Raw genomic sequence first — 23,529 nt, forward strand, 5'->3', positions numbered from 1 at the left:
ATGACATTTTATAATTTTTATTCAAAGAAATACATTTGCACACTTAGGATCACATTGATTGTTGTAGCTGGTGTTCACCTGTAGACAAAATTAAAACACTTAGGCAAAAAAAATAAGTTTTTTTAAATTATAAAGTTAGTATATAAACACCAAAAATTAAAAGGAAAAAAAAGACCATTGAGGGTCTGGGGTCTTTTTTCTCCAAGTGTTTTAACAAAGACAAATGACACTCAAATCTCTTTTATTAAAATTTCTGATTGAAGAAAAAAAAGAAATCCTCCTCACCTTAGGGATCGGGACATCACCTATAAAATAAGAGGGGGGTTAGTAAATTGCAACTTTAGTCAATAAAATGTGAGATTGGAATGTTTTGACTTGGATACATTACAATATAACCCAGAAATAAGCTGCTTCCGGTAGCCAGCGCTATCGCATTTCGATCTTAATCCATGTGTCTAAAATACAGAAATAGCACTTGTTACTGACGATGCGCCAAATAGGCGTGAAAATACGGTATTAACCTCAGAGCAGAGTTCAGAGACGATGCATCATCTTCAAGTGGGCAACCTGGGAAAATCACCTGGTCCTCCAGGGTCTGGACATCACCATGGACCTGGTGCGTGCAAAAACAAAGAGCAAAAGTTATCATATACAGTGGTACCTCGAGATACGAGCTTTATCCGTTCCGGAAATGAGCTCGTATGACGAGATTCTCGTAACTCGAGCAGACGTTTTCCATTGAAATGAATGGAAAACAAATTAATTTGTTCCAGCCCTCTGAAAAAACACCAAAAACAGGATATTGGATTGGAAAACATGTTTTATTTCTTCTAATTCGCCATCTATTAACAAAGTAACACAACTAGTGGTTTAATAGTAATAAAATGTTGGCGGTTTGCCACGCCTCCGCCCTCACGTTCACTATCGATGGACTGTTTGCTGTTGTATTGCCTTCAAAATATTCCCAAAATGATGCACACAAATGTCCTCCACAATAGGATAACGCACGATCACTTGCCAACGAGAAATAGTCTTTAAGGAACGATCGCGGGACCTTCTTTCCTAAGAAAGAATAACAGGAAATGACATAGCTGAGCTTCCCACGTAGTGATTGTGGGTAATGAAGTTTTATTCTGAGAAAGGTTGCCATTGCCTACGGGTGTTGTGTGCAGGAGTATACTTCATTACCCAGAAAGCCCTCTTTTTGCATGCGCGTTGTGCGTTTCCTGGTCCTAGGAGGAACTCGTCTGAATTATTCGTTCCGTGCTCGTAAATATTGTTATACACGAAAGATATGCAAAAAAAGTCCTGGCTTCGTCGCATAACGGGCGAATTATTCGATCGAAATTTCCCCCGTAAGATGAGCATTTTGTATGACGAGCGGTCGTATGACAAGGTCCCACTGTACAGAGACTGGAGATTCAACAGATGTGTTTAGGTGGGTTTTTTTGGTCATTAGTATTACCTTGATACCTTGGCCCAGTCTCCTCTCCCCTCAAGGGTGTGCATGGTTCTGGACACACGGGAACAGCTTCATCTTGATTTAACCAAGCTATTTGGGAAATGCAAACAATTATTACAGGAAAGAGAAATCTTCCAAGTAAATGATCAAGATAAAGAATGAACATAAGTTAGTGAGTGCTCGGTGCTAATTTCCCCTTTCCAGACAAAGCGATTAAATATAAAGACTAATGTTAAAAGCTAGGAAAAAGTCGGCTTAACCATTTTGGTATCAATGATTTTTGTTTAAAACAGAATTACAAATTGGAAAAGGGCGTTTAGCAATCGCAGTGAAAACTATCATTACATTCAACACACCTTCACCTGGCAAACTGACCGTTGATATCTCGGCTTTGTTTGATAAAATGAAGTCTTCCCCCACGACTCAATAATGGAGAGAATACGGACAAAATACTTTTGAAGTCAAATGTCGTGAGGCTAATGCTAAGCTAGTGACATGCCAAGGAGCACATACTTCAATTGTCGACGGTGTGTTCGACCTGGCAATAAACTAACAGATTTGTTGGCGTTTTGGCTCAATTGATTCCTAAAAAAATCTCCCGGTAGGGTGTTAAAAATGCACATAGGCCAGTAAATTGCTCTAGTCTAGGGCTTACCTCGTTTGGGTGCTAGTCGTTCGACCGACGGCATGTAAATGGCTGACCCAAGGGGCGCGATGCTGCGCATGTGCATAATTTACGCACCTGCGGCAACAATGGGCGTAACCACGCCCATAGGAGGTGATTTGTCCTCCCGACTCAATGTCCATGTTTGGAAGATGACGTACTATAGTCGCCATTTTTGTAGTCTTGATGCTGTAAAAGAGTGTGTTCGGTTTTTTTTTTATATAAAAAGCCTGACTTTGCATGGTCATTTAAAAAAAATAAAAAGCCTTACTATACATGGTCATTTTTTTAAAGAAAAAAGCCTTACTATACATGGTCATTTTTTACAAATTAAAAAGCCTTACTATATACTATGTCGTATTTTAAGAAAAAAAGCCTTACTATACTATGTCGTTTTTTTTAAAGAAAAAAAAGCCTTACTATATATACTATGTCGTTTTTTAGGAAAAAAAAACCTTACTATACTATGTCGTTTTTTAGGAAAAAAAGCCTTACTATACTATGTCGTTTTTTAGGAAAAAAAGCCTTACTATACTATGCCGCCCACGAGAATACGGATATACAGGAGTTGGACAGATTGACAACCTGTGCAGACCGCAGGCTCAGAGTAATCAAAGTGGTTTTCAAGTCTGGGCGCTTGCGAGCAAAGTCAGGGTGGATCATAAGAGCGGAGAACTTTTCCATTGCCGCTGCCCTCTTTGTGCTCTTCCTCCGGTGGTCCTCCGACACCCCCCCACGCCCCCCTGGCCTAGGCACCTGGCTTCTTTCATGGCGCGCGTGGCTACATCATCCAAAATAGATGAGGCGGCCTGGCCAGCCCGGAGCGCTGGACCTCTGCAAAGGCCTCCCCCTGAACGAGCGGCGGTCCGCCAGTGGAACTTTAAAGAAGCCGGAATCGATAGCACGCTCACCTCGCCCGGCAAAAGTCCAAGCGATAGCCACCCACGCGCAAGCGTGTCCCGGAGGGGAAACCCAGCTCAGTAAACACGGCGGAATAAATCAACTTTTTTTTTCTTTCGGGGTGGGAATTTCAGCATCTGGCCAGAGGACTCAAGTCAAGTTTGTGGTACACGGTCGATTGGTCGCCGGTCTTTTGGTCGCCGTTTTTTTTTGGTCGCCCGGAAGGTTAATGATAATTACCATTTAAATTGTTGCTCAAATTCCCTAAATACAAACTGCAAATTATTATTTAGTCATACTTAATGTCCTATTAATTATTAGGCTAAAGAAAAGTTCCAAATTTCCCGGACTTTTATTGTTTTTTGTTGGAGAACTTGTTAAGACCCTGACGGATGTCGCTTCTTAAAGGGACAACGCATGTACATACAAACTCTTGTACACTCACACGTCGGCGCAGTGAAAGTGCTCATGGCCATTGTTGGCTTTTAATGATGCGTAGACCGTCTTGTTTTACCTTGTTTTGTCGCCGGTCTTTTGGTCGTTGGTCTTTTGGTCGCCCGTTGTCGCGGTCTTTTGGTCGCCCCGACCGCGACAACAGGCGACCAAAAGACCGGCGACCAATCGACCGCACGCAAAGTTTGTAACGTACTCTTGTTGCTTTTTCTTTGGCTTTCAGCAACAAGGCGACATGACCTCCGCTTCGGCGTCCTAGGATACTTTGGCGGAGCGCCGGCCGGCGTTCCGAGAGAGCCTTTCAAAGCCAAGCTCATCAGTGTCACGCGAGCGGACGGGAAATGACGGCGATGGACTTTTATCGACGCCAACGAGCCGGGCGTCAGACAGGTGAGGCGGCCGTCCGGCCGGGTTTGATCTCTCAAACATGTATTCCTTCTCTTCTCCTGCCACGGGGGAGCATCCCCTCCCCTCCCCGCCCGCCCGGCAAGGTCGGCGCTCAAAGGCAACGTAGCATCATGGGAAATGAGCGCGTGCCGTCCTCCGCCCTCCGACTTCAGAAGGACCGGGTCCAATCCCCCCCCCCTCCCCGGGATCGGCCTTCGCTTCCAAAGACCTGCTTTAATTGTACCAATAATATGGTTGCGGTCTGAGCGCAAGTTATTCTTGCTTTGGAGTACAAATCGGCGAATGGCTTGTGTTGTTAGCTAGCTTGAAAAGTACCTTTTTTTGGACAGATGTCTCATCTTTGTTGCCTTTATGTTGTCACATTAAAGGGCCGCTCAAAATCCACGAGTGGGTGCTTTTGGGCCACGAAAGCATCGTCCCAAATTGGCGTGACCGGATGATTCGCCTAAAGAGGCCGCCACGGGGATCGGACTCAATGGCCCGAGGAATCAATCAAGCGGCCTCCATCTTATCAAGTGACCGATGCTCGGGACGATCTACGTGCCTTTATGCAAGCGGCGTTCATCCATCAAGAAGCGCCGTCCGTCCATCCGCTAGCTCGCTCCATCATCGCCGCCAGTCCACGCGCTGTTTTTGCTTTTATCTGTAAGCGGTGGTGGTGGTGGAAGGGAAAAACAATTTCAAAGTTGTCAGCTTGCATCATTTATTTCCATCATTTCATTCATTCATTCACTCCCAATCCATCTGGCGGCGCCAGAGAAAATGGAGGGAAGGAAGAATGGCCTTTTTGCGTTTTCCATTTGAAAAGGCTCGCCGAGTAATAGCGATGTGAAGTTGCGGCAATTTTCACTCCTTTAGCCATTTTGAACTGGCCTTTTTTCCTTTTTCTTTTAATCACCGTCGGAGTTAAGCTTCAAGTTTCCTTCACGTCAAAGCTCACGTGACACGGCCTTTTCCCTCCTTGAGCAGAATCCAAAAGGGCTCCCTGGAGTTTTTACCCCATCAAATCCCACCCTTTCTTGCCAAACGCTCCCGTAATTAACTCACTCTTTTTCCTTCAAGGTCAACTCGACGGATATCTCCACTTGAGAAAAGAGAGAGAGAGAGAGAGAGAGGTAAGAAGACTCCAGTTCCAAAGAGTTCTGCGTTTGGGCTTTCCACATCCGTGTAGACTCTGTTTTATTTATCTACAGTAGCCGCCGTATGATACAAAAGTTGCGAGTTGAAAAAAGAAATCTTTCAAATCATTTGGAATCTTGCAAGCCGGAATTCTACAGTTCGTGAAAAATAAAGCCGCGGTTTAGTGAAGGAATAAAGGGACTATTTTTTGAGGAGCAATGGTGAGTTGACTTTAGGGTCTCGTGACTACTGTTGTGTGGAGTGGTTAGAGCACGGGTAGGGAACCTATGGCCCGGGAGCCATATGTGGCTCTTTTGATAGGTGCATACGGCTCTCCGCTAAAATGTGAAGTAAAATATGGTAACCGCTGTTGAGAGCTCAGTCCTGAATGCATCAGTAGGAGCGTTATGTGATCATTGTGGCGCCGACATTACTTCTAGTGCGGCTTTAAACATTTTTTTTTCCATTAGATTCTTCTGCATGCATACTCCCATTGGTTAGCATTGATTAGCAACAGCACGACAATGTTGTCAAAAGATCTCAGAGAGCGTTTGTACTTTAAAAGTGGTGACATGACTACAAATAGCACACATTTTAGTGTATTTTTCCTCTTAAATTTGGAGTATGGCTCTCAAGGAATAACATTTGAAAATATGAATTGTTTATGGCTCTCCCCTGGGTTAGAGGATGTCACTCCATGTTGTATTCAGGATTTTATTGCAGCAATATTCACTTGTTTTCATGCAATTTCTAGAAATGAAATGACTCGCCTTCGCTCCAAACTATCATCCGGCAAACTTCATCGAATCGCGTTGTTCCTGCCTGCGCCCAAAAATAGGACCATGCGAAAATAGGACTGCGCTTTTGAGGCTGCTCACGTCTCCACAACTTCACTCAGGCCATGGGGAGCTGGTGATAGGCCGCGTACTGTCCCGTCACGTGATGATAAATCTGGAAAGACGACAAAGCAAAGCATTATTGGGGAGGAGAAGGCGGGGCGGCGTCTCCGGTCGTCCCTGGACTCACCTGTCGTTCGATATCGGCCAATAGGCTGCTGGCTCCGAAACGGAAGAGGTCGGGACGGAGCCAGTCGGGGCCCAGTTCTTCTTTGACCAACGCCAGCCACACCAAAGACTCTTTAGCCGTCCGGATGCCCCCCGCCGGCTTGAAGCCCACCTGAGGACACGACAAGGGACAAAGCATCAGCATACCTGTCAACCTCTGCCGATAACTGCCCTTATAAATGATTATGATTCCCCTTACAAACCCCCCAAAAACCTTACAAACACCGTACGACTCGTACGACTCGTACGGTGTTTGTAAGGTTTTTTGGGGGGTTTGTAAGGGGAATCATAATCATTTATAAGGGCAGTTATCGGCAGAGGTTGACAGGTATGCATCAGTCTAGAGTCGAGACGCCGAGGGCCGCAGTGGGTCCTGGTTTTTGTCCCAACCGATCCAGTGCCGACATTTTAACCAATCAGGTGTCTTCTAAAATAAGTAGCACCTGGCTGCAATCAACTGATTAACTGATTACACTTGCAAAAGGTATTCTCTTGTTGACTTGGAATGAAAACCTGCACCCACTGCGGCCCTTTGAGGACCGCTTTGAGACCACTGGTCTAGACGGACGGTCGGTAGCGTTGGTTCGCCGATGCTTTACCTTGTGACCCGTACGCAAGTAGTAGTCGCGGATGGCCCGAGCCATCACCACGGCCACGGGGTAGGTGGCGTTGACCGATTCCTTTCCAGTGGACGTCTTGATGAAGTCGGAGCCTGGCGGGTCCAGACACGACGTCGGAAAAGATGTGGACGAGAAGGGGAGAAAATCCCAATTATCAGCTTTGTCTTTAAAAATAGAAGACGAAACGGCCTTCTTCTAATAGATGATCCACAAACTACAGGAGTGATGATCAGCCCTTCAGTCTCCCCGCCCGCTGTATAATGACGCTTCATTACGGAGCAGAACAAGATGAACATTTTCCAGTTCATTAAAGACCTGCGCCGCCGCCGCCGCCACGCATTTTTTCCAAGGCAGGTCGTTTTTTTTTTTTAGCACCCCCTCCTCCCCCAAAGTGGCATCATCCTCATGATTCGTCGTGGGGTGTCTTAATTACCAGATAATGGATAACGGTTATTAAATACGGCTGCCGCTAATGCGGCTCCATTCATTTGCGTGAGGAAGGGGGAGAGAAAAATTTCCCGGCGTCAGAGATTAAGAGGCCAAATTAGCATTCCATTTCAGGAATCTCATATGCAATTCATAGGAAACAGAGGAGATTAAGAAGGAAGGGAGGGAGGGAGGGAGGAGAGACATGTATTTTCATCGGGCACTCCATCGGACAGTTCTGTGGGCTCACGGGCGTACGTGTCGCCGCTCGTTAAGCCAATTGCTTTTGACCAATGACGAACCCGAGCCCAGGAGCGGCAAACAAAAGTGGCCCGCAAAGGCGCTCCCATCCGTTATTGTTACCGTACACTTTGTAGATCATTCATACTTGCACGTACGCATACCTGTCAACCTCTGCCGATAACTGCCCTTATAAATGATTATGATTCCCCTTACAACCCCCCCCAAAACCTTACAAACACCGTACGACTCGTCGTACGGTGTTTGTAAGGTTTTTGGGGGGGGTTTGTAAGGGGAATCATAATCATTTATAAGGGCAGTTATCGGCAGAGGTTGACAGGTATGCGTATGTCATGAAATGCTTTGATTTTTTTTTTACCAGGGACCAACAACAAGTGACCAAAACCGACAAAGGAACAAGAAGCGTCCCAGAAAGTCCCTCAAAATCCATTGGAGACTGACCACAAATGACAAGAAACCACCTGTAAGTACCCTCAAATGAAAAATGACACAAAAATGGGCCTTCAGTGGCAGCCAATGAGTTCACAAGGAACCTTGAAACTCCCCAAAACCAAAAGGAGGTCACCTGGAAATGCCTCCACATCAAGAGGAACCGACAAAGGAACAAGAAGCATCCCGCAAAGTCCCTCAAAACCGATAGGAAACGGTCCAGAATTTTCCACAAGTGAGCTAGCTGTAAGTAGCCTAAAAGGACAAGGAAGTGACACAAAATGGACTCCTAGCCAAGGATAGAGGTCCAATTGACTTCAACCGGGCGGCTGTGGATGCTCAACGGATCGACGGCCAGTAAGTCAACTAAATAAATGGACTCCCGCCCTGGTAAGACCGAGTTTGACACCCCCACCTTAAGCCAAAGACAGATTGAAACTGACCGGCCATCATGGCTACCAAACTGGCCTTGTAGACATTAGCGAAGGTGCCCAACTCGCCCACGGCCAGGATGGTCTTCAAGTGAGCGCCGCCGCAGGCCTCGCGGAATTGACGGATTTCGTGGTACATGGCTGCGGAAGGAAGGAAAGAAAATAAATAGGCAGGCTTTCGGCGCGCTGCCTAGCGCTGCCTCCGACGGCGTCTCCACCTTCCCACTGTCCCGTCAGGGCCAACGTCCTGTTGATGACCACGTCGATCTCGTTGGCGCCGTCCTCCACGGCCGCGCGCACCTCCGCCAGGCGGCTCTCCAGCGGGCACTGACCGGCCGGGAAACCCGTGGCCACTGCCAAAGTCCAAGAACGGAAAGCCGGTTCAGCTATAGGGGGGGTTTTGGGGACTGGTTTCACATTTTTCCGAGGACTGACTGACTGACCTGACGCCACCGGAAGATTGGAGTTGGCGGCATGAAGGGATTTGACGGCGTCGCAGACGCGGGACGGGTACACGCACACGGCGCCGGTCCTCACCCCTTTTTGGGCGAGCGGAAGAAAAGGCATTTTCTTTCCGCTCTTTGTCTCCCCTTGCTGGTTAAGAAGAGAAGTGGGGGCGGCGTCAATTCAAACCTTTGTCGTGCATGTCCATCTCCTCGAGGAGCTCACGCTGGACGGGCTGCGTGGCCTTCATGCACAGCCGGTGGACGTTGGACGGCGTGTCGTCTCCGGCCAGGGTGGTCAGGTCAATGCAGGTGACGGCCTTCAGCAGCCAGGCGGCCTGCAAAGCGGGACGGACGGACGGATGGACGCTGGGCTCGGCTCCGAGTCCGCTCCGACGTCAACGGACGGCGCGAAGGTCCTACCTGCCACTGTTTGGAGGGCATCTTCAGCCCTTGGATGGACTGAGCCCTCCTCAACACTCCTTGCGTGTTCACTCTGGCTTTGGAAACCCACTCCAGATCTAACGGGGACACGGGAAAGAAACTCCTAGGGTGTCAAACTCCATCTGGTTGACCGGCAGGCCACACTAGAGCTCACGTGGGCCGGAACCGTTTCCATACCTGTCAACCTCTGCCGATAACTGCCCTTATAAATGATTATGATTCCCCTTACAAACCCCCCCAAAAACCTTACAAACACCGTACGACTCGTACGAGTCGTACAGTGTTTGTAAGGTTTTGGGGGGGTTTGTAAGGGGAATCATAATCATTTATAAGGGCAGTTATCGGCAGAGGTTGACAGGTATGCGTTTCGTTTTGGACGTCAGAAGCTAAATGAATGTCAATGAAAAAATGAGCATCCACAGCCACTTTGTGTCAATTGGCCCTCCATCCTCGCGGCCGAGTCCATTTTACGTCACTTCCTCGTCACTTTAGGCTACTGACGGCTCACTTTCTGCCAATTTTGGATCATTTCCTGTTGATTTTGAGGGACTTTCTTGTCCCTTTGTCGGTTCTTGCTGATTTGGGGTCATTTCCAGGTAAGGAATGACTTCCAAAGTCAGTCAAATAATATCTTTTCCTCGTGCGCCACTCTTTGACGGCGACAGACGTCCACTCCGCCAGCGATCTGCCGACCCCCCAGGTCAGACCGATTGGACGTCTGTCGAGGTCAATTGAGTGATCACGAGACATCTTTTTCAATCCCATCACTGCGCTTCGAAAACAAGAGAGAGATAACGTGTATATTTTTTGGGGGGGAACTAACTTACCGAGCTGAATCCCCGGATTTCTCGCAGACATGATGACAAATTGTATTTTGAAGCGTCGATCTTGTTCTTAAGCGACACACTGGACTTGTCGCGCGCGCGGCATTTCCTGTCCCCGAGTCCAAAGAACACAGGAAAAAGAATTTGTTATTCACAATAAAACGTGAAGGTTTGAGTGGCCATGATTAGCTTGTAATTGAAAATACAGCGAGAATACGTCAGACAACGCGCGTCTTGACCTAAAAATACCGTACGTGGACAAAATGAAGACCCTTTTCCGGGAAAATATAAAAACAAGTCCAACGTGCTTACTTGCAATAACAATATTTGACCACCAGAAGGCACTGTCTAACACAAAATCATAACGGCGTGTGTGCTCTCGAGGTCATGCTATTTTCTTTTGCTTTTGCACTGCGGTTTAATGTGAATTCGTGTATTTATTTAGCTATTTAATAGAAAAAAATAGAACAATTTCCTCCAAAAAGTCTCCTCAAAAATGATCCTCATTGATTAAAATGGAAGTGATGGCAGGTCCGTTTTTTGATGAAAGATATTGAGAAATACATGTAAAGTAGTGAGAAATAAACATCCACTTGAGCAAGAAAAAAAAAAGATGTCACACAGGTTCAGGGTGCCATTTTTTTTATTGTGCTGAATAAAATGCAGTGAATATCGATAAAGACGTGCGGCAAGAGAGTAAAAAGAGTCGTGTATTCCAAGACAGTAAAGGGAAAAAAGTTTGCTATTTTAGACGTTAGATGCTTTCTAAGAAAAATAAAAGAAGAGAGAGCTTGGAAAAATCCAACTACAATCAAAGTTACAAGTTCAGCTAAGGCGAATAGAAAATATATCCAGACAACAAATAAACACTCGGAGATTTTCAGCTCATGCGGAACAGTATCGAAGTTTGATATTGAGGTAAAAACAGGCCTTTTGAGAGGTAGTGATGTGTATCTGATTGTACTAGAATAGGAAGGTTAACAGGGGTAACATTTTCCAAGGGCTGAACGTTTGCCAGTGGTGTCATTAAACCAAAAAAAAGGCTAAGTTAACAGCAAGGCGGCGTAGAAAAACCTTAAAAAACAAACCATTTCTTTGAACATAGACAGGCAATGCCGCTAAAACCCAAATGCCAAAAAAAGTCGATGAAAGGGTTGATTACGGCTCCCTTTTAGGCTCTAAAAGTCAGCAGGCCTTGGCTGAGAAAAAAGAAGAAGGAAATGATATCTCCCAAAATAACAAGCCATCCCATAAACATCTGGTTGAACAAGAGGGGGGGAAAACAACAAAATTAGATTGGCATACATGAGACATCTAATCAAGTATCTATTTCAAATAAGTATACAAAACAAGAAAACAGTCGTGAATTCAATCTTCCTGAATATGTGAAAGCCACTTGATTGGGGAAAAAGGTACTGAGACTAAAAATAAAGCACATTCAAACGAGGAGCTTCCGCGGTCCTGAAATGCTGTCAATTATTAACAGAGGTCAGTCACTATTGCTCAAACTGAACGTAAACCTGCTCAAGACTGGAGGTAGTGAATTAGCTAGTCCGTGGTTAGCTGGCACTTTTGAGGTAAGCTTCGTGGATACTGTAGCTATTACAATCGGGAAAAGAGACAGAGACAAAAACAGTCCTACCCAGTAAAAAGCAAAACATTCAAGTTAACAATGTTCGTCAAAGAGAAATCTTCATTCGTCGGCCAGAAAATTCTTGTGTGATCTCGCGTGAGATGAAAAGGGAACGAAAGAACGTGAGCTGCAAACACTACCGGAGCTAACGTCGGGTAGCAACCCAAAGCTAACGTCGGGTAGCGACCCGAAGCTAACGTCAGGTAGCTACCCAAAGCTAACGTCAGGTAGCAACCCAAAGCTAACGCCAGGTAGCGACCCAAAGCTAATGTTGGGTAGCAACCCAAAGCTAACGTCAGGTAGCGACTCAAAGATAACGTCGGGTAGCGACCCAAAGCTAACATCGGGTAGCATCCCAAAGCTAGCGTCGGGTAGCGACCCAAAGCTAACGTCGGGTAGCAACCCAAAGCTCACGTCGGGTAGCAACCCAAAGCTAACGTCGGGTAGCATCCCAAAACGAGCGTCGGGTAGCGACCCAAAGCTAACGTTGGGTTGCAACCCAAAGCTAACGTCAGGTAGCAACCCAAAGCTAACGTCAGGTAGCAACACAAAGCTAACGTCAGGTAGCAACCCAAAAATAACGTCTGGTAGCAACACAAAGCTAACGTCGGGTAGCAACCCAAAGCTAACGTCAAGTAGCAACCCAAAAATAACGTCGGGTAGCAACCCAAAGATAACGTCAAGTAACGACCTAAAGCTAACGTCAGGTAGCGACCCAAAGCTAACGTCAGGTAGCGACCCAAAGCTAACGCTGGGTTGCAACTCAAAGCCAACGTCGGGTAGCTCCCCAAAACTAACGTCGGGTAGCTGCCCAAAGCTAACGTCGGGTAGCAACTCAAAGCTAACGTCGGGTAGCGACCCAATGCTATCGCAGACGACAATGCGCTTTCTCCCTGAGATGGCTTGAATAAGTACGGCCTCGCTTTTCAACGCACAGTATCATAAAGTCAGTTGAGACACGTAAACACGGGAGCTAGCGAGCGCACACGGCGCCGCGTTGAGTGTGTGTGTGTGTGTGTGTGCTTTGGTGACGGCGCGCCATTTCAAAAGAGGAGAGACGGCGCCAAGTCGGAGGTAGTTTGGATAAACTGCGCGTCAGTCGCCACAAAAGCGCCGACGGTCCAGCGTGAGATCAAATGTCCGGGTATCTCGCGGGTTCTGAGGTAAAGCGGTTGTCTTTCTCCGGGTTATTTTGCCTGGCGGGCCGCCAAAGTTTCAAGCTAGCTCGCGCCGGCGTAGGAAAGCCAAATAAACGACGAGCTGAGCAGTAGTCAAACGCAACACGGTTGCTGACGGCGTGCGGGAATTGAACCGGAAGCCGGCAAGAACGGACCAATGAAACACAGTTAACGTGGATCCAAATGTAGCGTTTCCCGAATAGACATTTGATCAAAGACGTCTCCTACGTCGCTGCCATCCGCGTTCGCTGAGAAATTGAAATAGCGGACACGCGCGGACTGAAATGCTAACAAGTCAAATGGCGTGGAAATAGGTTCCAAAATACAAAAGAAAACAAAAAGTGGTCAAGTTAGTCTTTTCCCTTTGAAAGACCTGACATGCGATTGAGGTAGCGCTTTCGTGGTATCCCAGTTTAATCTTCCTCTGGGGACTCCCCAGCCTCTTCTTCCTCCTCCTCCTCCTCCTCCTCTTCATCTTCTTCTTCCTGACATGGCAAAGATGGTAAACAAAGTCAGCGGCAGTCCTCTCTAATAACTCACAATATTGTGTATCATTTGCACGGCTAACGCGGTTAGCATTGGCACCGGGAGAAAGAACGTGAAGGCTAGAGAAAACGAGACTTTTTCACGGGGTCAGATCGTAATGGGGTTTGATTCCAGGTCAGATTTGACGCTCAGGCGCCATGTTTTACTCGTGTGTTGTTGTTGTTGTTGGTGTAAATTGTTACCTGAGCGGGTTTTTTCTGGACGACTTGCTGTGGCTGCAAAAGAAAAGGAAGTCGTGTTAAAAGTTAAGACCATTTTCACAACCGCAAAATACGCTTGACTCCAACAGGAAGCTCATATTTCATCTGTTCCCCAAAATGGCCGCCCCTGTGCTTTATTTCGGAAAGAAGTGGCAAGTTTTCCTTTGTATTGGCGCGCAACGTCCTATTGGGTCCACTTCCAAAATACGAGTCATTGGACGTATCGTGTCGTCCGCCCCCAAAAATTCTCTTGGTTTTGGGCAATTTCAAGGTTCCTTAGTAACTTGTTGGCTGCCATTCAAGGCGCCATTTTGGAGCGCACTTGATCACACACACACAAAACCCGGCGAGCCGCGACCACGCCTTTGACAGGCCTGTCCCGAGCCGTCCTAAATCTCCGCAGGAAGTAGCATTAGGAAGCGACAGCTGAGCAGACCCGAGAACATATCCTGTCCTTTTCAGGCAGGCCAGCTGCGAGCCAATGAGCCGGCTTCCCCCGGCCGGTCCTTCTCAGCAGCTGCCGCTGGCATTGGCAGCGGCGGCCAAGTCAGACTGCGCCAACACCGGAGGCAAAGGTGCCAAAACGCAAGTTGGAAATGTTTCAGAATGCAACGCCGCTAAAACCGACAGCAAGACTTGAAGACCCTGACGACGGAAGCCTAAAAAAAATCAACAAAAACAACACCAACATTCCGCCAAATGGTCTTTGTTGAGATTCACGGAAAACAGCTACTGCATCTTTCCAACTGGACGGGTCAAGCACCCCTAACGGACCGAGCGCTAGGCTGTGGAGGAATCTGGAATGCCTCACGTTGAAAGAGTCAAAGTTTAACAAGTCAGCCTAATAGAGCACTTAGTCCAGATCAGGGGTGTCAAACGCAGTCTGCTTGGCGGTCCACGTTCTCGGAAACTAGTGAATCTAGTGGACCCGGACCAGTTTTTTGAACAGTTCACGTACTAGGTCACTTCCGATCAATTTTGGATCATTTGGTTTTGAGGGTACTCGGATTTGGGGCATTTTCAGGTTCCTTATGAACTCATTGGCTGCCATTAAAGGTGGCGTTTTGACGGTAGGGGGCCAATGAATCAATGTGATTGGAAATGGAGCCAAGTGCAGCAATAACCAAAACGTTGTGTTTTTTTTTTTCAGGTCCAAAGCGAAACATTTGTTTTTTGGCCACGTTTTGGCGTTTGGACTTTGTTTCTCCAACATGACGGAGAGATAGCTTATCAGCGGCTTCCTCACCGGCCAAAGTATTTCAAGACATCGGGGGAGCAACGTGGAGCCCAGGTCGCCGTGGTGACAGGTAAGCACACAACTGCAATTCAAACAGACCTTTGCCAGATTTAGCACGCTCCCGCGAACACGTGAAGGTAAGGTTAAGCCATTTGGAGCGCGGCAAGAGACAAAACCAAACCAAACAAAAGCAGCAAATGTTTTGTTAACCCCGGGGCCGGCGTCGCTGGAAACATTATCCGTTTTCCAGTGTTCCATTTCAACGCGCTGAGCCGTTAACCCCGCCCACTGTCCCACCCGGCAGCCGGAGTTATGAATTGCACCTATCGGGGTCCGGCGATCGGGTCAGGGGGGGAGATTGGGGGGGTTGCCGAAGGGCCCTTTGTAGAGCAGAAAACTGTCGTTGTAAGGAATGTGGAAAATTCCTCACAGACAAGCAGCCTTTTGTTTGGAAGGGGGTTTTTTTGGGGTGGGGGGGGTCGCTGTGGAAGGAAAGAAAGGAGCAGACAAATTGGTCCGGTTCCATTTAGGAGCCTCTGCTGTTTGAAGTCAAATCTGTTCCCAGAGTATCTGGGAAAATGACATGACTCAATATGGGGGAAAGGTTATCCCACAACAAATTTGCACTGGATCTTGGAAAATGCCACTCCGGCTCACTTGAAACATTTCTTCTTTTGCTTGAATCTACCCAAATTCTGATTTCTTCAAATGTGTCGCTCCTCAAAATTCAAGTGGACTCTACTTAAGAAAAAAGGACTTCAGAAAGAATTCCACTCTAGCAGAGTCGCACATGTTATGAATTAACCTGTCCAGGCCTGAAACGGCTCACTTCCTGCCTTTTAATAGTGCCGGCGCAAATACCCTAATGCAGGGGTAGGGAACCTATGGCTCGGGAGCCACATGTGGCTCTTTTGATGGGTGCATCTGGCTCTTTGTTAACCTGTGAGCTAAAATATGGAAATGGCTGTTGACAGAACTGAGATATTACATTTAGAACTGCTTTAATCTTCATTTTTTTTGCTTTAATCTTCATTTTTTTTGCAGTAGACTCTGCTGGAATGCACCCTCTCATTGATTAGCAACAGCATAAGAATCTTTTAAAAAATATTCAGTTTTTTCCACTTTAAAAGTGGTGAAATTACAAAAAAAAAATTGAAAAGCCACTCGTTTACATGTATGTATTTTGACTTTTAAATTCGTAGTATGGCTCACAAGGAATAACATTTGAAAATATGAATTGTTTCTGGCTCTCTTCGTCAAAAAGGTTCCCGACCCCTGCCCTAATGGTACCAGAGTCTGTATCTGTGCTATCTATGTTAAGGATTTTTTTGGGGGGGTGGTAAGGAAGAGTGGTCGGGGGAGGGGGGCATACAGGACACCACGGGACAGCTGTGGAGCTTCCTGTCTAAAACAAACAATCGGTGCGCTAAGTGCCCTCCCGAACGTCCTTTCGCAGATTGTTTTAAAGAAGGGTCGTTCAAAAAAAAACGGAAGCGTTTCCCCCCCCAAAAATGAGGATGGGAGATTCGGCGTACGAATTGTGAAAAACTCTTCCACGGTCAACGGCAGGAAAAAGAGGTGGGAGATCAGGATAAGGACAGGGGAGGGCTCGGAGGGGCTTCTTGCTTCTGACCTGAGGAAATCCACCAAGGTCCTCAGGGACCTCCTAATACCGGGACAAAGGTCTCTACTGGTTGGAATTCCGCCGTTCTGCAGTCAATGCTAGTCCAAGGTGGGGGTGGGTGGGTGGTTAGGTCGAGAATGTAGGGAATGAGGCAAGGTCTCAGCCAGTGTCCCTTGCAAAACAAAACAAAAACTCCTTCCAGTGTGTGTATTTGAGATCTCTAGGGTCTCTCTTTATAGACAGCCTGAAGGAAACTAGTGTGGTCCACAGCATTCTTCTAAAAATAACTAGACGGGGTGCTTCCAAAAAGACCAGGGAAAATAGAACATGCAGTTTTGTGTAACATAGCCTGCAGTTCCGGGAAATTTATGACCGAGGAGAATTGCTTCCACGTGGGTCGGCGGCAGCGGCGGATGGAGGAGGAGGAGTCGGGGGTCTCACAGTGGCCTCCATTGAGGGTTTCAGGCGAGATGTGGGACTGTGTCCTGGTTGTGAGTGATGGGACTGTGGACAAGTGGACACAAAGGGGGCAGCTGTGCTGTGCGTGGAAGGAAGGAAGGAAGGAAGAAGCAGGATGACGGGAAGTGGCGAGGGAAGCCCGGCACGGGGCGGACGTGGAGAGAAAAGTGCACCAAGGTCAAAGGTCATGTCCGTGAAGCCGAACGCCCCACTCGTTCATTTTGCGTCTGAGGGGCGTTACGTTCTTCGTCCTAAGACGAGGGTGTCGGACTCAGGACTGTTGCTTGTGTGTGTGCCGTGTGCGGTCGATTGGTTGCCGGTCTTTTGGTCGCCCCTGACCGCGACAACGGGCGACCAAAAGACCGACGACCAAAAGAGCGGCGCCAAAACAAGGTAAAACAACACAGTCTACGCATGAATAAAAGCCAACAATGGCCATGAGCAGTTTCATTGAGCCGACGTATGAGTGTATAAGAAGAGTTTGTATGTACATGCGTTGTCCCTTTAAGAAGCGACGTCCGTCAGGGTCTTAACAAGTTCTCCGACAAAAAACAATCAAAGTCCGGGAAATTTTGAGTTTTTCTTTAGCCTAATAATGACTAAGGCATTAAGTATGACTAAATAGTCATTCGCAGTTTGTATTTAGGGAATTTGAGCAACAATTTAAATGGTAATTATCAATAACTTTCCGGACGACCAAAAGACCGGCGACCAAAAGACCGGCAACCAATCGACCGTGTACCGTGTGTGCGGTGTGTTGATTTTTGCCCATAAATTGGGACTTTGTAGCGCTGAGAGATGAGCATCCACAGACAGTCCAAGTTCATAGGACATCTATTGTGGTCAATGGGGGGGCAGTCCGTTCATTTTTAAGCTACTTTTGTTGAATTTTGGATCGTTTTTGGATTTTGAGGGACTTTCCAGGATGCTTTTTGTTCCATTTGTCGCTTCTTGCTGATTTTAGGGCAAGGTTATCTAGCTAGCGAGCTAGCTAGCAAGTCCAATGCCACTCGTACGAGTCGTACGGTGTTTGTAAGGTTTTTGGGGGGTTTGTAAGGGGAATCATAATCATTTATAAGGGCAGTTATCGGCAGAGGTTGACAGGTATGGGTTATCCAAAGAGCAGACTGTCCGTAGCTGGTGGTGTCAAGGCCAGAGCGTGGGCGTCCAAGCAGAGGTGAATGCGTGTGTACCTGCGACGCCGCTACAACAAAGAAAGCAAACTTTCAGCGCCGGTTATCAGTCGGGTCCGGCGCTTCAATGGCGGGTGGCCTCGCAGCTGCGTTCAGAAACTGATTTGGCGGCGACTTTGAGGATAAAGTGAGATACGAAAGGAGGGGGGGTGAAAAAACAAAAGCAAAAATGCAAGAGAGGGTCCTTTATTTTTCAAGCGTCCGTCCGACTCCGTTTCCCGGCGCTATGGATCACCCACGCCCTTGGCTTTGCGGCCGATATACGCAGCGGTGCCAGGCGTTATTTGACTTTTCTCGCGGTCCCACTGGCGAGTCAACGTTTGGTTCGAGCGGTAACGGCATTTTTTTTTTCCTCAACTTACCCATTTCCTGGGTCGGCCCCTGCGTCTTTTCTCCCCGGTGGCTTCGGCTTTCTGCAGAAATGGGAACACTGCGCGTCATGCAAAATTCAAGACAGAAATGATCCCATTTTTTTCATCCTTTTATCGTCATGAGTGTCACGATGCTCCATGACAAACTCTAAATGCTGTACTGTTACATTTTTAATGCGGGGATTTGGTGTCAGCAGGCTAGTGGACTGCTTTTAATCTGGTTTTTATTTCCATACGTGTCATCCTTGCTTTGATAGGTCGTCTTTTTGTTTTTTTACCCTTCCCAACCTATTGTTTTTCACTCTGTTTCCGGAGCGCCGTCAATAGCGAGTCGGCGGGCAGCCTGCCCTGTATCCCCCCCCCCAATGTAATATATGTGATTGGATTGGATAACTTTATTCATCCCGTATTTGGGAAATTTCGTTGTCACGGTAGCAAGAGGGTGAGGATGCAGAAATAGGAAAGGCATTTTAGACATAAATAGATAGGTAATAAATGGGTTGGGTTAATATATAAATACCTGATTAAATATATAAATAAATAAGCGTGTCTCTGAAGTATATATATATATATATGTGTACGTATATGTATATGTATATATATATATATATATATATATATATATATATATATATATATGTATATATATATGTATATGTGTATATATATATATGTATATATGTATGTATGTATGTATATGTATATATATATAAAATTTGCTATATTTTCAATTGAAATGTATAAATATAATTTGAATTAGATTTTTGTTATATTTTTGGGGTGATGTGTTTAACTTGATGTCTAGTTTTTCTAATTGCTGTTTTGTGCTCTGCATTTTCAGAAGAAAAAAAGAATATTGAATATGTCTCTTAGTATGACTTGTTTGCAAATGTTTACTAGTTTTAATTGTATGCTGGGAAGGTTATATTTATTAACATTTGTTTTACCTAATATAATTTGGATTTTTACTAAGTCATTTCACATTCATAATTTGGATTTTTATTAAGTAATTTCACATTTATACGCAATTATATTATATGTATTATATATATATATATATATATATATATATATATATATATATATAGTGGCCTTTTGTTGTACTGGATCAATTGCAATTTTAATTTGAAATTCAGATGTTGGCACTCACCCTCTGCGCTGCCTTGGAGGGGCCCTTGTTCTTACTTCCTTTTGGGCGGCCCCTCGGTCGTTTTGGGACGGGCTCTCCGCTGGGCTCCTGCGAGAGGGGGGGGGGGCTTCAGTTAGTGAGTGAGCGGGTGAGGCTTTTAGAGAAGAAGAAGAAAAAAAATCAGGGGAGCCCCCGCCGCCCTCGTGTGTGGCTCCCTTTTCAAGCATGCGCTCATTTACGAGTCGGCGGTGGTCTTCCCGTGGCGCCGTGCGGCAGTGGCACGCATGCGTGGCCCGACGCCGGGAGGTGTTTGATTCCCTCCAAAATGCGCGCTTACATTCAAAGGAATGAATATTTCCAACTCCGGCCTCGTGTAGCAAACCAGACGCTTTTGGAGGTTTCTGGTCCCGCTAAGCTTTCGCTTTTGATGGTCCGAGCCTCCTCTTTGGGTGCAACGAATACCCGCTTTCGGCCCACGTTGGACACCCGCCACACTAAGTCTAGTTGTTCATCTCCAATTAGTGGAGGTGATTTCCTTATTACATGTTTCGTGATGAGCACGAGTCACGTGACCGGGGGACTTTGCCACGCACATTTTGTCCGACAATGCGGGTGTCCAACTTGCATTCAACTAAAGCGAATGACCCGCTTGACCTTTCTTTCTTTCACCAAACATCCGCCAACAATTGCAAATTGCCTTGGTTTTAATGACATGGGAAGACTTTTTGTTGCTATCCGTTGACCGGCGGCGGTTACAGTCAAGGCACATTGGGACACTCGTGTGCTAGAAACACAAACGCCAAACCCTGGCGGGGTTCACACTTGTCGTCCAATCAACCTTTGTGCCCCAATTGTTTGTCGGGTGTGAATTCCAGTGAGTTTTACAGCCCCAAAATCTCCCACTTGTCATGTCAGGGATTCTCATTGAAGCGCCCAGACTGGAACGGGACGCATTCCTCCCCCCCCACCACCAAACTTGATGTGGTAAAAATTCAAGTTACGTGGTTCGCCATCCAAAAAGAAAGCACTACTGACTTTTTGGAGTTTCCTGGGTCTCCCCGGTCTTCTCTTCTGGGGCTCCCCCGCCGGCTCCCGGGAGCTCTCGCCGGTCTGGTCCTCGCGTCCGCTCATGACGGCGGTTAGCGTCTCCGTTCCCCAGTCCAAGCAGCCGATCGATCCAGATATCCAACGGAGTGCGAAAGCGCTCGCCGGGCTTGAGTATATCGAGCGCCAAAGTTTGGTGGCCTGCGAGCGAGGGAGGGAGCTGAGGGGGGGGGCCACAGCGAGACACCCGAGTCCTCCACGCCGGGGGAGAAGCGACTCAACTGGACGTTCCACCGTGGAGCAACGACGAGGCGTGGCAGGTCGGCACGGAGCGTCTGAGAAACATTCTAACCGCGTCCACGGTCCCCCCCCAAAAAAACACTCATTCAGAATGAGGTTTTAAAAAAAAAAAAAAGGGAGGGAAAAGGAAGGAAGAAATCACCCGTGGGTGGAGGGGGAGGAGTTTGGAATGGGGGGGGGGCGGAGTCCCAAGATCTGGAGTGGGGCCAGAGAAAACAGAGACCAGACCTGGCGGTGGGCCACACCGCATTTATGAATCACATTCACATTTTGGCACGTTTGAATGGGCAGGCGGCCGTTGGAGGAAAGTTCCTTCCTCATTGGTGGTCCGATCTTATCGGGCTGGACGCGGGGGAGGAGCTTAGTTAGCCTGCGGCGCTTTGGGAGGGAAGGAGGGATCTCCATTGGTTGCTTTTCCCAGAGAGCGCTGCGCCAGTGGCAAATAATGCGCTTGTATCTTGGAGTTGTAGCCAATGGAGGGGAGGCGGACGGCGCTTGTCGCTCGCTGGCACGCTCAAACGTTTTGGGGTCGGGAGGCAAAAAAGAAATGCCGCAGCTGCCGCGAAAACTCTGCAAAAAATGTTGCAGCTGCTGCGTAGCTACTTAACAATGACACCATGTCACAACTTTGCCATTTTGCTGCTTTCTGGGCAGATTCCATGGATTTGACCCGGGAGGAGCGGCAACCGTCCGTCCGTCCGTCCACCGGAACCCGAATAAGTCCGTCTCATTTGGGTTGAAATGCCAGATTTCCAGTGGCCGTGCGCCCAGACGGTCTCCTTCGACCTTTCCCACGATCCCGGCATCTCCCAAACGCTTTTACGTCCGGTCCCGAGAGAGAAAGCCGGGAAATGTAGTCACGTGAGACGCTGCCGCGCAATGGGAACCTTTGTGAGTGTAACGCGGTGGCTCTTTTAATGGGTGCATATGGCTCGGGAGCCACGTGCGGCTCTTTCGACGGGTTCACGTGGCTCTCGGCTAACCTCCGAGCCAAAATATGGAAACTTTAGCGACAGCGTGGTGGCCATGTCGTCAAAAGGATTCCGAGACTTTTTGTCCTTTCCAAGCGGTCTCAAGGCTCTCAAGGAATAACATTCTAAAATCTGCTTCCCGACCCCCGGTTTCCTGGTTTTGGCTCCCTCGCAGACAACGACTCCACTGAGAGCTGGTGGTCCATTTCTTGCCAGTATTCATTCATTAAAAAAAAAAAAAACAGCCCCTCCTAGAGAAAGGGGGGTGTCGCGCAAAGCCCGCCCCCGCAGACTGAGCGGCGTCTGCGTCCGACTAATACAATCAATGGGCCGCACAGATCCCGCGGGGTGCTTGAGTTTTTTTGCTGGCATGCGCCTGACCTGGCGTCCAATCGCCGTTGGACCGGAACGTCTGCTAATAGTAAAAAAAAAAAGGGAGCCGCCCTTCCCAGCGCAATTTGAAGCGTCCCTCCCGGCCGGCCCGTCTCAAAGCGCCGGCGCATATGTCACGCATTTCCAAAAGGGAGGCCATCTGCCAAACACTTTGGACTGTTTAAGAATTCCTCTTTCTATCAGATCTCAGATTACAAGCATTTTGGGGCAAGATTTTCCCAGGGGCGGCTTTCCTCCTTTAATTGGCCTTCCGTCTTCTCCCTCCGGAATTAAACGGAGACGCCCGGCGATAAAGCCAGCCGTCCAAATGTCCATTTTGCAAACTAAGGTGGCGTCAGCTGCATATTTAACAGCATCGTCCCAGTTCGGGCGTTTGCGTTTTGGGAATACCGTATTTTCACGACTATATGGCGCATCGTATTTTTAGCCGCAGTGTCAGTAACGAGTGCTATTTCTGTATTTTAAACACACAAAGGACGCGCCGTTTTTTTAGACGCATATATATTATATATGAATATTTAACCGCAATAGCGCTGGCTACCGGAAGCAGCCTATTTCCGGTTTCCGGTGCGCAGTGACTGCTGGGATATATAGTTCTTGCACGCTACACCCACACGCTAAAAACACGTTTTTAAAAAGGCAACGGAAGCAAAACTGAGAGTCGGGGGCTGCTTGCCGTAGTTGTCCTGTCGACTGATTTATTTTGTTTTATCGTGATAACAATTTTAGTATTGGTCCATATATAAAGCGCACTGGATTATAAGGCGCCCTGTCTATTTTGGAGAAATTTTTAGACTTTTATGTGCGACTTATAGTCATGAAAATACGGTATTTGACATTGGCAAAACAATTGCAAGTGGAAATGTCCAATAAATGACTGCTTGATGGGCATTTCACCTTTTCTTTGATAGGCTGGCGTGGACCGAGCGAGCGAGCGAGCGTCCATTGGTCAGCAAGACAACTCAAAAAGGAACAATCACGGCAAACTCAACGTGAGAGACAACGAGCTAAACGGTTAGCGAGAAAGCTGTGACCGTGGAGTGGCGGTAAACAAGCCGTGCAGTCAAGTAAGTGCATTCTTGGCCTTTTCCTCCTCTTCCTCTTCCTCTTCCTCTTCGTACACGGCCGGCGTGTTACATTCCGCGCAACACGGGATCCGTGAAGATTACGGACGCCGCCGGAATGCGGAAAAAAGGGCGATAAAAACCCCCAGGAGGAAGCCGTGAGGATTGTCCTGTCAGACGGGCGGCCATTTGTAAGGGGTCGGGGGGGCACAAGGCTTTTATTTGCATACCTACGTTCA

General features: G+C 47.4%; 2 protein-coding genes across 5 annotated transcripts; both read right to left on the minus strand.

Moving 5' to 3' along the window:
- Position 1: 1 nt before the first annotated feature.
- dera (deoxyribose-phosphate aldolase (putative)) lies at positions 2-10,228 on the minus strand. Of its 4 annotated transcripts, XR_013298293.1 has the most exons (16): positions 9,952-10,228; positions 9,104-9,201; positions 8,871-9,018; positions 8,681-8,776; positions 8,456-8,590; positions 8,250-8,378; positions 6,670-6,782; positions 6,033-6,182; positions 5,777-5,957; positions 4,203-4,530; positions 2,118-2,315; positions 1,466-1,552; positions 522-613; positions 389-455; positions 286-305; positions 2-78 (listed from the first exon to the last, which is right to left on the minus strand). XR_013298293.1 is itself a non-coding variant. In XM_077593529.1 (9 exons), the coding sequence occupies exons 1-9, from the start codon at positions 9,980-9,982 to the stop codon at positions 5,901-5,903; spliced, it is 957 nt and encodes a 318-aa protein (XP_077449655.1). In that variant the 5' UTR covers positions 9,983-10,228; the 3' UTR covers positions 5,707-5,900. The 4 variants fall into 4 exon arrangements, 1 of the variants encoding a protein (XP_077449655.1); XR_013298295.1 differs by lacking the exon at positions 389-455; XR_013298294.1 differs by lacking the exon at positions 389-455 and having other exon boundaries at positions 2-305.
- Positions 10,229-10,592: 364 nt separating this feature from the next.
- hmga2 (high mobility group AT-hook 2) lies at positions 10,593-21,111 on the minus strand. The gene is made up of 5 exons (XM_077593533.1): positions 20,554-21,111; positions 19,540-19,626; positions 18,381-18,431; positions 13,488-13,520; positions 10,593-13,244 (listed from the first exon to the last, which is right to left on the minus strand). Exons 1-5 carry the CDS (start codon positions 20,647-20,649, stop codon positions 13,173-13,175), a joined length of 339 nt encoding a protein of 112 aa, XP_077449659.1. The 5' UTR covers positions 20,650-21,111; the 3' UTR covers positions 10,593-13,172.
- Positions 21,112-23,529: the final 2,418 nt, after the last annotated feature.

This window comes from Stigmatopora argus, chromosome 23, assembly GCF_051989625.1.
Source record: "Stigmatopora argus isolate UIUO_Sarg chromosome 23, RoL_Sarg_1.0, whole genome shotgun sequence".
NCBI classification, from domain to species: Eukaryota; Metazoa; Chordata; class Actinopteri; order Syngnathiformes; family Syngnathidae; genus Stigmatopora; species Stigmatopora argus.